This window comes from Conger conger, chromosome 3, assembly GCF_963514075.1.
Source record: "Conger conger chromosome 3, fConCon1.1, whole genome shotgun sequence".
In the NCBI taxonomy this organism is placed as follows: Eukaryota; Metazoa; Chordata; class Actinopteri; order Anguilliformes; family Congridae; genus Conger; species Conger conger.
Window position 1 is genome coordinate 78,921,416 of NC_083762.1, and position 14,195 is coordinate 78,935,610.

A 14,195-nucleotide genomic window follows, 5' to 3' on the forward strand; every position below is an offset into this window, starting at 1 on the left:
AGTACGTTATGGTGTAAACGATCAAATGTACAACTCTGTTGTCAACACAAACAAGTACACCTTTATTTCGACATTGCCATCACTGGATATGAGTTATTCGCCAATTTGAGGAAACAAAGCGAGTTAAAGGTACAATCGGTAAGATTTTTGTGTTAAATCATTGTTACAAGACCATTGTAAATCCCTTCCTATCATTTAAAAAGGCTCATTGACTTGTTGACTCACACTGCCTGTGTTTATGCAGACCGACACCAAAACATTGTATAACTGCAATAATTAAAGCTCATTGGTTTAAAATTGGTTCTAATGGTTTTAAGTGGTTTAGCTTGTTTTAGAAAATAATTTCCTTAACTGGAAGATGAACCGTGACTTTGTTTTACACTATATCGCAAGTTTACACCTAATTGCACGTTTACTTACATGTTGTGTAAACAACAAAATGGGCTTCCACCAACCAATGCGCTATTTGCGCTTTACTTATTTTTTATTTTTTTGTAGGTGGGATATTGAATCATTTTTAATATTGCCTATGTAAATTATTTCAATGATACACAACAGTGCATATTTACATGAAGAAAATCTCTTTAGCCTTGTAGTGGAATGCAAAAGCTTGTAACAATGTTTAACACAAACACAAATATTATTACTTTTTCGTAAAAGCTTCATTTAGCAAGAAAGAATGAAACGGTGGCAAATTCACATATGAACAAGTCATGGAAAATCTGGCTTCTACCGATGGCTTCTTCCATCCCGAATGGATTTACACTGTACAGACATGAGATGCAGTTTTTTATGTGGACTTTTTGTTTCGTTGATCGATTTGATTGCAGCATATCACGCGTTGTTGATGCTTGCATAGACCACTTTATCATTTTCTTCCAGTTCCTGTGGAAATATGATGTATCAGAATTTTTGTTAAGATGACTTTAGAACATGGAAAAAAATATCCTGGCTGATGGAACAAGGCCATCAAGCGACTGAGATTCTGAATGAAGAACTGTGTGTTTCAAACGTTTCTTTTCCAACAAAGAAAAGTGGACCATCGTCTACTAAATTTTCCAAATGTTCTGTTGCTTGTCTGAACATGATATGTGCTGACTGCATTAGTATGTAAATTAAGAGAAAATCACGTTCGTATTGTCTGACGTATCTCATACTTACAGAACGAGACCGCCTCCGTTGTCTGTGTGGGTCTGTAACACCAAATAATGTAATTACATCACAATACGTTCACTTGCTCCTACTAATTGAATTCCTTCAGTATTGGTTACAACACCTTGCTACCACTGATTTAAAAACATGTATCCAAAGTCAGGTAACACTTTTTCTCTGCTTAATTATTTTAAGGTATAGCTATTGTAGCTCCTTGCTTCTATATATTCAGAGCTTTTGATTATGATTGGAAGGAAAAGAAATGTGAAAAGTTAATAACAACCGCTGAAGGAGATCAGCTGTTTTTAATCATTTAATGAATGAATAATAACTTAGTTAAAATAAATGATTAAGTTAATAAATGATCTGAAATGGTAGATAAAGCCTGGAGCTACAGCTGCAGGTTGAACATACTGTGTGTCCTTGGTGGAAACTGGTTACTGTCGTCCAGTAGAGGAGTGAACGGCATTGGTGCAGACAGCAGTTGAGGCAGAAATAATTGGGTGGGACAAAATCCACTGTGCACACCAGCCAGGTTTTGCACCCCTTTCATATGGTAATGGGGGCCCAAAATTCAGACGCTGCCCCAGTTGCAATGTTTGGAGAAAACTCATGAACTGGCCAGTGTAATATGACCGTTTTATAATGATGGTAGCAGTGCAGACTTACTTAGATGGGGAGCGGTCTGGGAGAAGGCCAGGTAATTGAGTTCTTCACTCTCGTTCCCCTCTGTGGCTGTGCCTGGGTTCCCCTCTGTGGCTGTGTCTGGGTTTGCTGTTAGTAAGAAGATGTATAACGCTGATTGTGATGCTGATAATGCACACCTCATTTCTTTTTTTTTATTAAACCAATATTATTGAGTAACACATTGTAGTTGGTGAAACTTTCTAGGTTTTTATATGCAATTTGCACATGAGGGCATTGCAGAAACAATATACACCCTAATATTTAAAACATATTTGCACTTACAATGACTATTGCTTTTGGTTATAACTGCTCTACATGCGTGTTCTACTATTTATAGATTTTTGATACTTTTCACTTGCTGAGAATCTTATGTACTTGTAATTGGTTTTGAATTAAAAGTGTCTGCACAATGACAAAAATGTGAAATCTAAATGTAGAGAAGGCTAAGATCCATGGTCATACGAATCCTACTTCCCATACTCTTCCCTTGAGTGGGTGAAGAGGGGTGCATCTCAGTACACACAAAGAATTGTTACCCTCCTTTCCTCCACAACCACCTCGTCTCCTACGTGGAAATGTCGGGGGTTGGCGACAAGTGGAGGAAAGGAGGATGCATTTTTGGGAGAATTGGGACACACCCATCGTATGATTAGCACCACACACGTTGTTGACGGGGTGAGACATCTGTCCTTTCCAGAGTGGCCATGCAGCAACAACCGTGCTTTGACTGGGTCTTTGTTTCCGCCCTCTTGTGGACATAGTGACAAATTGCACTTCCTTAAAATGACAGTACATCTGATGGCCAAATGTTGTAATTTTATTGAATCATTTCTCCCCACAGTTTGCCAACTTCTTCCCCATGTCTTACCTCCTTACCTTGCTCAGCACCCACACCAAGGGCATTGTGGGACAAGCGCCCCTCTCATGCGTTTCGCAGTGAAGCAGTGATGATTTAATGCCTGTCAGACACACGACGGACTACACACTGACTGCTAGAGGCCAGGTGAGCCCCTGGTGTGCAGCTGGGAGTAACTGATGCACACCTGAAAACCACCCGCTGACCCAACGATCATAGCTTGGAATTGTGGGCCCCCTGAAAGAATATTGCCCTGGGGCCCCCGTCCCTCTGCAGTTTTTGTGGGCCCCTTCCAGCTGTGGCCCCTAGTGTCATCGCCGCCTTTCACCCCACTAGCGCCGGCCCTGTCCAGCTGTGACCTGCCTCTGCGGCCCTGCATCCAGTCATATGTGGGGGCTGATTGGGGCCAGACTCACACCGGCCTTAATATGGTCCAGGCTGTGGGATCTCTGGGCACAGCTTGTCCTTCTCAGAGAAGGCAAAAGGGCCACACTACGAATCCAAATGTACAAACACTGGGAGCTATCGTTCAGGAGTGCATCCCCAAAAGCACTATGGGCACAATTCAGAGGACACAACAGATTTCTACAGAACAGGTACAAGTCTGATGCACCAAAATGGTGAGAATTTCAGACGTTCTCCATGTTTTCACACCCATTTTGGAACATGGAACGAGGGGACGGCCTGTAGCGTAGTGGCTAAGGTGAATGTCTGGGACACACAAGGTCGGTGGTTCTAATCCCAGTGTAGCCACTATAAAATCCGTACAGCCGTTGGGCCCTTGAGCAAGGCCCTTAACCCTGCCTTGCTCCTGCTTAGTCTAATCAACTGTATGTCGCTCTGGATAAGAGCGTTCTGCCAAATGCCAATAATGTAATGGAACGTTTGGGGCCGGTTAGTCCTGGACTAAACAGAGTTTTGTATGGAGAATGTCCATTAGAAATTGAGTGAGTCTAGGACTGGGCTTAATCTGGCCCATGAAGTCATGCTCGACTGCTCCGGTTCATGCAGCATATCAGTAGTTGAGTTATCCACGTTACCTTGATCGTTCTGTGTCTCTGCGACTTTACTGTAGATGTTGTCAGCTGCACTGGAATCACCGTTCCCTCCGACTGCTAATGTGGATAGAAGTGTGAGAGAGAGAAAGATTTCAGCAAACATTTTAATCTGACGTCAGACAATTTAAATAAATGGATGATCATGTAAATGTATGAAATATTTCGCTGAATGTTTCATACATTTAGCTAAATATTTGTTTTGTTTCAGATATTTATGAATGAATCGGTTTACAAATTAATAAATGAATGAATATTTCATCAAATGTATGAAGTGTGAGGGAGGAAAGGGGAGCTTAAAGAGGAACACATTTCACTGTAAATTATCTTTATGGAAAATGATCTACAGGCACACAGGGACGGCCTGTAGCGTAGTGGTTAAGGTATGACTGGGACCCACGGTCGGTGGTTCTAATCCCGGCGTAGCCACACACACGCAGCCATTGGGCCCGTAACCCTGCATCGCTCCAGGAGAGGACTGTCTCCTGCTTAGTCTAATCAACTGTACGTCACTCTGGATAAGAGCGTCTGCCAAATGCCATTAATGTAATGTAACATTCCAGACAAGTTTAGAATTGATCATTTTGCATGGAGCGTTCTATTCTGAACTTGCAAAGAATGAGTGAGTCTTAAATAAATGCATAAAATATAAGATTTTTACTACTAAAGCATATTAGGGGACCACAATCTAACTTCTGCATTTTATTATCAATAGCCAATATCTACAGATTAATGGGAGCAGCACAGACATCGAACCACAAAGGAAAAATGGCAGCAGTCTGTTTAAATGAGCAAATGTTTTGAATGGAACTTAATGAAGCTTACTTCTCTATTATTAAGAATGGAACATGAGTCTCGAGAGTTACTGAGCCCACAGCTTTGCCTGTGAATTTGGCTGGTATAAAATATAAATTAAAAATACATAAATACATGAGAGGTTCAGATGAGTATCATTACAGTAGTTTTTGAGCATGAGCCTCTGGTGTGTCGTATGAGTGGATATGAATAAGTTTGTTTGGGCTATTATCTCCTGATACATAAATGAATTAATTGTATTTATTTCTAATGAAATAAAATGTTTATATTATCCTTTCTTCAGGAGGGACAAACTGGTACTAGTAATAGCCACCAGAGACAAAACAATTGTAAAGGTTAAAACTACAGGTTAATCTCTGCTATTTGAAATTGCCACATTCAATTAAACAATGGCATTTTTAAATAATGCCGCTGTACTCTGGAGGTCAAAGCTATGTTTTAGAGTGAATGCTCTGTGGAAGTGTTGCTAGAAATCTCTGCCAGACAGAGAACGGTGAACAGAGAGTAGAGCTCTTACCTGTTGCTCTTTTCAGACGACGAAACAACAGTCCTCCACACAACAACAACAACAGTCCAACACACACCGCGGCACTACAGGCCAAAATGATCACCAGCTGCCTTCCATCATCTGTATTACCACAAAAGAAGAAAACTTAACAAGTGAGCTCAGAACATGGAGAGCATTCAATTTCCTTATTTAGCTGCATTGAAGTTAGTCCTTATTAAGCCAACAATGAGAATATTCAATTGCTTGATTTCCTAATTTAGCTATATAGCATAAGTACACATATTATCTGAAAATATTCATTATTATTCATTATTAACATTAATTATTAAACATTATTAAAGTTTAGTCCTTCGTTTAGAATAAATACATAAAACATTATACACTACTAACATTAACCAGGAGAGGGAGCCAGCTGCCTATGAAGTCTTGCTGTAATATTCAATTGTATAATTTGTCAAGTCATATTCATCATTTAGCCAAACTACATGAGACTAGTGCATATTCCATTCAATTATAAAATAGAAAATAAATTGAGGAGTTAACATCATGGCGTATGGAAAATGTAATGCTTTAAATGTAATACTAAATTGTTCAGATCTGAGTGACATTTGTAAACCTTGAGCCCAAGTGGTTCTGACATAAATCCTTGTTTTGTGACGGAGACGTGTGAAAAGTTAAGGCCAGAGGAACTGCGGTGTTACACTGGTGTCACTTATGCACAACTGAAAGCTACCACAAAGAGCGAGGCCTATTTAGATTTAGATTTATAAACAGGGCATACAGTAAGTGGACGCCATATCAGCAAACACAAGGGCACTGGAGTGACAGAGGCAATGATGCTCTGGGGCATGGTCTAGTTTCAGGTCCCATTTTAACAGTTGAATTTATTGTTAATTTTCAGCCTTAAGTATGCTCACAGAGGCAAATGTGTGTGTGTGGGGGAGATAGGTAGACATTTCACCCCCAATGTTTTTGTTTGAATTCATTGCTAGACTAGCTAGTGTGCTTGTGAGACAAGGTGGTCTACAGCAGGGCTGCCCAACCCTGTTCTTCTAGATTTTCATTTCATTTCAACTTGAATTTGGCACACCTGTCTCTACTTCTTAGCAGCTCAATGAGATTTCTAGCTGTTGAATGAGGTGTGCTTTGTGAGGGTTGGAGTGAAAACCTACAGGATGGTCAGATCTGCAGGAACAGAGTTGGGCAGCCCTGCTCTAGCTGTTGAATGAGGTGTGCTTTGTTAGGGTTGGAGTGAAAACCTACAGGATGGTCAGATCTGCAGGAACAGGGTTGGGCAGCCCTGCTCCAGCTGTTGAATGTGGTGTGCTTCGTGTGGGTTGGAGTGAAAACCTACAGGACGGTACTGTAGCTCTCCAGGAAAAGGGTTGAGCAGCCCTAGTCTTCCCCCCAAAGCTGAAATTAAACCAATGTCTTTTGTTCAAGTTTTTGTACCTTGCTTGATGGGCAGTGTGAGGTGCAGGGGGACCTGTGCTCTGAGCACGCTCCCTGTGAACACCACACAGGCCCAGTGTAGCTGGTCTTCAGTGAGGCTGGGCAGGGTGAGGTTGAGCATCGTTTTTGGGGATCTCTCTGTCAGGACCTCCTGTTTTACGAGCTCCCCCCTGCCCCCCTTCATCCGGAGCCAGGCCAGGGTCACAGTGCCAATCACCTGCGATATCTCACAGTTCAGCACAACTGGCTGATTCCTGGACAGACCACCAGGGGGCTCTGTTGAGACTGAGAGAGCGCATGTACATGGATTATGTATTTATTTTATTTATTTATATATTTTTCAATGTAATTTTTCAGAAAAAATATTTGCACGTAGGTATCATTGATTAATAGTAAAAAAACTATATTACTTTTCATCAGCACTTTGGTTCAGTTTATTAATAATTTCTTTATTTAAATATTTTTATGCAGATAACCATTATTAGTAATGTTTCTTATTGACAAAAATTCTCATTTAATAAGCATCATGTTGACATGTACTATTATTTATTCAGTTATGTAAATCGTGTAAGCTAAAACTAAATCTGAACTGCAAACTTACCCTGAATAGTTACCAGAGTTATTTCAACCATTCTGGTACTGTCATAAAAGCAGGTGTACCTTCCACTGTCTCCAAACTTCACTGGTGAGATTTTCAGAGGAAACTTAGACCCATCATAGACATCAGATGAGAATCTCTCTTTATCCATCTCCTTGGGAATTGAAGCCTTCTCGTGTTTACCAGCTGAGGCCACAGGGACTGCTTGTGTCTCAGACACTGGCACCCAAGCCCAGGAGGCTTTTGTGTATGAGCTAAGAGAATGGCAGATTAGCACCGCCTCACTGCTGTTCAGACTCCCTCTGTACAGAGTGTGCTGTGTTCCAAGTGTTTCTGAGGAATAAAGTTGTGGTTAGAATTACTTTCTGTCCAGTTGGCACATGTACTACAGCTGGTAGTGAGCAAAAACAAAAAATAAACAAAAAACAAAACAAACAGAGTGTAAGTCAATCCAACTGTCCAGGGTGTATTCCTGCCTTTCACCCAATGTATGCTGGGATAGGCTCCAGCCCCCCTGCGACCCTGTTCAGGATAAGCGAGTTATGATAATGGGTGGATGACATTGTCCCTTCCTATCATTAAAAAATGCTCACTAACATGTTGTTTGATCCTCTGCCTGTGTTTATAGTCCTTAAATTCTCGTTTCAAAATATGCAGTTGATGCACTGACAGGCTGTACCAAAACACTGTACAGCTGTACAGTAATTCAAGTTCATTGGTTGAAAATTGGCTCCAATTGCCACAGCCAATTTCAACGTCAGCGTGTTTAGAGGGAAGGGGAGGGATAAACAGTGTTGTGGTTTGAGTTTGTTTGTTGCTGCAATTCCTCTCTTGACTGTTAGAAGTACGAAATGACCTATTAACTTTTATAAAGTAGGTCACAGCTGCTTCTGTGAATGGGATGAGAGCTGTTTGCATAGTAACATACCCTTGAGGACTATAAGTTCATTGGGAACGCTGAAAAAAAGCGCTCCGTTCCGTCGGAGTGTACAGTTATAGGTTCCCTCACTGTGTTGGTCAACACTGTGGATGATGATGTGGGCAGTGTTGTTGTAGATCAGCGTTGTGTTAGCAGTGGGTTCTCTGTCCCGTTCCCAGGCCAGTGTAGCTGAATCTAGAAGGTGGGATACCTCACAGCTCATGGTCACATCAGATCCTTCATGTGCTCTGAGAGAGCGCAATGGTTTCACTGCAGGAGAGAAGAGCGTTGATTTAGAGAAGGGTAAACCTTTTCATCACATCATTGTGTACATAACTGTGAATTTCATGTGTGCTATGTACCCTTAAAAATAAGATTTTGCATTATGATCTTTTTCTTCGACATAGTATAAGAAATTATAAGAAATGCACGTAAGCATTTTTGAAACTACGTAAAGCAGCAAATGTACCTTTTATAGTGAACACTTAAACCTGAAATTAGCTTTGTCTAGTTTAGTTTGAATCTGATTTCAGATTAAACATTTTTGAACGTACAATACAAGATGTACAGTCAGGTCCAGAATGATCAGTTTCGGTTAACCGCTTAAACGTTTAACTGTTCACACCCCTAGTTTCACGATGATTGATTTCCTTGGGTTTGTACTGATGGAAAACCCTCTTCAAGTCAGTGATCCTTGGGTTCTCTCTCATCATCTTCCTCACCATCTGCACTTGCACCCTCTTCCTGGCAAGTTTGCAACCATTCCATATGTTAGACATTTGTAGATTTTTGCCTAAAATGGCATGTTTAAAAGTTTTTTTTGTTTTTTTTTTACCTAACTTGGGAAGTTCATTTGCAATCTGCATCTTTTCAATTGACAGATATTTGGCTTTTCCCATGATGATGGATGATTTTGCATGCCTGCGCACTGTTATACTGTAATAAAACAGGAAGTGATGGAATGACATAATGTACGTCCGTCCTTCAGACTGAGATTAGCTAAATACGTAAAATAGTGTTACTAATTTAAGTTTGTTTGATTTAATTTACAATCATTGTTTAGGGTGTCAATCATTTTGAAATGATTGATTAATAAAAAAACATTAAAACGTGAGAGTAAATGTTTTTAAATGAAAGTATATCATTTTAGCATATGTTTAAAAACAACATATAGGTTATTGTCTGTGTTGTTTATTCCATTCCACCTTTTTTTCTTACATTTATATCAAGGGTGCCAATAATTCTGGACCTGACTGTAACTATAACTTTGTGTTATGATATACTCCCACTGAGCACTTTATTAGGCAGACCTGTACACCAGCTTGTTAATGCAATATCAGCCAATAATGTGGCAGCAACTAAATGCATAAAAGAATGCAGACATGGTCAAGAGGTTCAGATGTTTTTCATAACAAATGTCTGAATGGGGAAGAAATGTGATTTAAGTGACTTTGACTACGGAAATATTGTTGGAGCAAGACAGGGTTGGAATATTACAGAAACTGCTGATCTCCTGGGATTTTCATGCACAACAGTCTCTGGAGGTTGCAGAGAATAGTGCGAAAAACAAAAAGCATCCAGTGAGCAGCAGATCTGCAGGCAAAAACGCCGATCAGTGGAGAAGGGCCAGAACAGTTGAAGGTGACAGTAACACAAATAACCAGCCATCAAAACAGTGAAGAGCATCTCTTAACACACAACACGTCAAGACTCTGGATAGGCTACAGCAGCAGAAAACTCAAGTCTAAAAAATAAGTCAAGTAAATACCTAATAAAGTGCTCACTGGGTGTCCATTAGTTTTTTGTATACAGTACAGTCATTATTTAAAAAATGTATGAAAGAGCAAATTTACCTTCGACAGCAAACACTTCAAACTGCACGAGATTAACTTTCTCCGGTTTAGTTTGAATGAAAGTAAAAACGCCTGCATTTTCTAACTCTGGTTTCAGAGAAAGGTCGTACTTTCCTTGGTTTGAAATGTGCGCCCGATTAAGATTCCATGAATACTTTCCATTGGACGGCATAGTTATTATACGAGCGTTTCTGTATCGTCCGTCATGAGATGTCCACTCCCAGATGAATTCTTTCCCTTTGGGCTCAGCAGGGGCTTGTAGAGAGACCCCCTGATCCTCCCCAGAAATGAAGTATTTGTGCTGCACCAACACTGCAGAAAGAGGAACATATCAAAGGCACAGAAATGAAGTATTTGTACTGCACCAACACTGCAGAAAGAGAAACATAGCAAAGACACAGATCCAACTGCTTCATGATGAGATTTAATCTCAATATGGAGTTAAATTGCAGTTACTTTATTAAACCCAGGTGATTAGACCCAAGTTAATCTGATACAGGACTATAAATAGAGATACAAAATTAATCCTATCCAAATATTTGAGCGAAATTATTTTGTAGAAGATTCCATATCACCTGAAATTAAACTCTTCAGGGATATACAGCAATTCATGTAAACCCGGGCAAACAGAAAGTAGAACTGTTTCCACATAAATGAACATTTTGAGCCTCTGTAAACTTGCACCATTGTGGGTCATGTATGGAGTACTTGTAGACCTCTAGATCATCTTTGTTACTGCAACTTCATGAATTTGTACATCATTGCATGGAGTGTACATAACAATATTAAAGACTTTATCACTCATAATTTCATATAATTCCATATTTTAAAAGTCAGAGTAACTGCCTGGAATCAGCGGAAGCATTTCACTGAAAGGCATTATGTTGAAACTTCCTGTGTTACTTCCTTTTGAATAGAAAACTTGCACATTAATAACATGTCTGGCAAATGTGCCAGAGTTATCCAAGGGGGCTAGTTTTCACCAGAGCCTGGGTTATGTGTCGTTCGATTGAGGGAGGAAACCGGAGTACCCAGAGGAAGCCCATGTGAACACGAGGAGAACATGCACACAGAACTCCACCCAGAGAGGATCCGGGCTGGCCAGGACTCAAACCCAGAATCTGCTTCTTCCAGGACTCAATCCCAGAACCTGCTTCTTCCAGGACTCAAACCCAGAACCTACTTCTTCCAGGAATCAGTGCTAACCACTGTGCCACCATGCCCACTCATATGACTGTAAAATAGCTTAGCTTTCTGAGTGCTATAAATGAACTATTTGTCCATTACGATCTTGTTCAGTTATTGTACATTTGATTACATCCTTGTATGATTTATACAGTATATTAATAACTAAATAAATGATTGAGGCGGAAAGAGAGACTCACCCTCAGCTGAAAGTGTGAGACAGTACGTCAATATCCAGAGTAGGGTCCACCACTGTACCATCCCCATGGCTTCTGCCCAACACAGCCCTTTTTACTGGTCTCTAACTTCTGCCCTACACAGCCTTCTTACTGCTATCTAGCCTTTCTACAAGATATGTGAACAGGAAATGGCTAAAGAAAGAGGAAGTTCCAACCACTGTGGTTAAGCAATGTTCTGCAGCAGCTTGTACAAGTTTGCTGTGAAGTTCTGTGGCACCTCAGTACTCATCTCCGGTTCTGTTCATGGCTGTGCTCAGCACTGTGACTGTGTCTGTTGAAGCACAAAGACCTGCCATTTAACCTGTTAACTACAGGTCATCACATGATGTTCTATTTTGTGAACAGATGTAATATTTTAAAATTATTGTCTGCATGTTTTTCATACAGAAGCAGACGGACTCTTCTGATCCGGATGTCTTTGTATCCGGGGAAAACCGAAGGCAGCCGCCTTCGAATCATGATTGATTCTCATTACATCATGAAATTAGCTTTTTCTCATTGGCATTCGACAGATGCTCTTATCCAGAGTGATGTACAGTTGATTAGACTAAGCAGGAGACAAGAACAGCTGTGCGTATCTTATTGGGGCCACACGGGGGATTGAACCACCGACCTTGCGGGTCCCAGTCATGTACCTTACCCACGACGCTACAGGCCGCCCGGATTCTCAACACTCGGATTAAAAAAAGAGGAAACTGTCTGAACTGTTTCACCACTGAAGCCGTGAGAAATTTCACATGACTGCATCATGACGTGTGAAGATTCTCATCCGACATCCCGCTTGACAAGTAGGGTACAAGCAAGCAAAAGTGCTCTGAAACCCACTGAGTCTGTGCACAAACAAGCTCTGAATGCCCTGGACAGAGAGACAAAAAATCATCACCACCTCTCTGTCCTAAGAAGACACAACTGGCTGAGCTGTTTCTAGGACAGTGTTCAAGAACTGCATTGCTTTCAATGACCAGAAGTGATTGCTAGATAGACATTCCAAAGTTCAGTAATATAATGAAATATAATATAATATAATAATATTAAGCTTGATTTATATAGCACCTTTCATACATAAAATACCTACCTGCCTCCTGAGGGTATTTAAAGCCATTGCAGGCAGTCAGTCAGCGCTTTGGTGTCAACTGTTTGCTCTTACAGCAAGCTGGTATGCACGCGGTAGACTTGGTGTCTTAATGAGTCAGGTATCGTGCTGGTTCGGGTCTCTTTCACATTTAAAAGAAAAGGTAAGGAAGACGCTCAGCTTGTTGGTGCTGTGTGCACTGCTGACGCCTTCCGAAAGGTTCTTTGTTTTTTTTTGTTTTTTCATTTATAGCTCGTGTGAGCTTGTGGGTGAGGGACGTTGTCCCCGGTATTTGTATTTTGGTTTGTGTTTTTCTTGAGCTGCCTCTCAAGGTTCTTTCTTTTCTTGCCTAGTGTTTTATACTAGGTTGTACTTTCATTTTGGGTCCCTGGTCTGGGGTTTGCAGTGCTCGCCTTTTAGCACTCATTTTCGTTGGGTTGTTCACCCTGGTTTTTAAGGGTTGCTTTATTTTCTCATAGCCGTTTTTTGGGGCTGTTTTCTTATTTGGTCAGAGTTGTCTCCGACTTATTTTCTGTTTCCCTTACCTTCCGGGATTTTCATTTATAAGGTATTACCCTTAGTCGCTCCTGGCTCTCCGTCAGTCCCCGACATTACACAGTGATAATAATGATAATCATAATAATAATACAAAAATCACAACAATAACAACAACAACAACAACCAACCAACACATTGCCCTTGTGATGCAAAGGAACAGAAAGACAAATAGAAAATAAATCCTGAAAACATGCTTTATGTGTGTATGTACAGAATATGCAAAGCTATTTCACACAGTGGAAAATAAACTCACAAAACCATCAAGAAACATTTCCCAAATATAACAAAAAATATTTAAAAAACAATCCATCAAAAATCTACAAACAATCTTTTTTTCAATGATATTTTTCAAGAGATGTAATCTACAGCCAGTAAAGTACAGGCCCGGACTTGTGTAATGTTGCTCTGTAACAATGCGCTTTGTAAAAATCACTACAGAAAGACAACACTATTTTCTTAAACAAACATTATAATCAGAATCTCATTGAGTGTACACAGGAAGGTTGTTTTTAATCACTCATCAATACTTTAGGTGTACAGGAGGTATGACCATGAAACAGGAGAGACGACACAATTCTGCTGGTTCCTGCAGATCAGTGAGTCAGCTGCAGGCTGTGGCCCTTTAGCTAACGATGTGGGGAAGGGGAGATGTTTATATCTGTTTTACTTTTGACAAGCACTGATATTGATTCTATGAACTGAAAATATTGTGCACTTTGCCCATTATGTCTTATTAAAACTTCTTAAAATGAGTTTATCCTTCATATCGCTGCCTTTCTGGAGAGTTTTGTTGTGATACTGGAGTGTGAGTTCCTTTGTCGCTCATTAAGTTGTGTTGGCAGCCGAGGTACACTTCCTCTGTGGTTTGCATTTCAGGAACTTTGAGTTTAATTTAATCTTGTGAGTGTGTCCAGATCACTCTGCACAGCTTAGAGACTTATCTGTGTGCGTCAGTGAGAGCTGTACGTTGGAGGGAGGCTCACCATTGCATTGGTCCTGCAGGGCTTTGCTGCTCTGGTCACTCCTCAGGCTGGGCTGACTCAGGTTCACCTGCAACAGTGGAAATTTAAAACTGTTCAGTCTTTATCAGACACCGTTGATGGTGAAATCAGTGGAAATTTAAAACTGTTCAGTCTTTATCAGACACCGTTGATGGTGAAATCAGTGGAAATTTAAACTGTTTAAATTTAAACAGGCAGCACAGTGGTTAGACTTAAATTAGACTTTGAGCCAATCTGTAGATGT

The 14,195-nt window shown here is 40.5% G+C and overlaps 1 protein-coding gene and 1 long non-coding RNA gene across 2 annotated transcripts; both read right to left on the reverse strand.

The window, feature by feature from the left end:
• Positions 1-7,275, reverse strand: LOC133123652 (uncharacterized). Its single transcript, XM_061234131.1, has 7 exons — positions 7,187-7,275; positions 6,527-6,780; positions 5,084-5,194; positions 3,736-3,810; positions 1,822-1,926; positions 1,162-1,193; positions 1-885 (listed from the first exon to the last, which is right to left on the reverse strand). Exons 1-7 carry the CDS (start codon positions 7,273-7,275, stop codon positions 835-837), a joined length of 717 nt encoding a protein of 238 aa, XP_061090115.1. The 3' UTR covers positions 1-834.
• A 5,855-nt stretch (positions 7,276-13,130) lies between these two features.
• On the reverse strand, positions 13,131-14,000 carry LOC133123255 (uncharacterized). Its single transcript, XR_009708213.1, has 2 exons — positions 13,934-14,000; positions 13,131-13,576 (listed from the first exon to the last, which is right to left on the reverse strand). It is a non-coding gene; the product is annotated as an uncharacterized LOC133123255 (long non-coding RNA).
• Between the last annotated feature and the right edge of the window lie 195 nt (positions 14,001-14,195).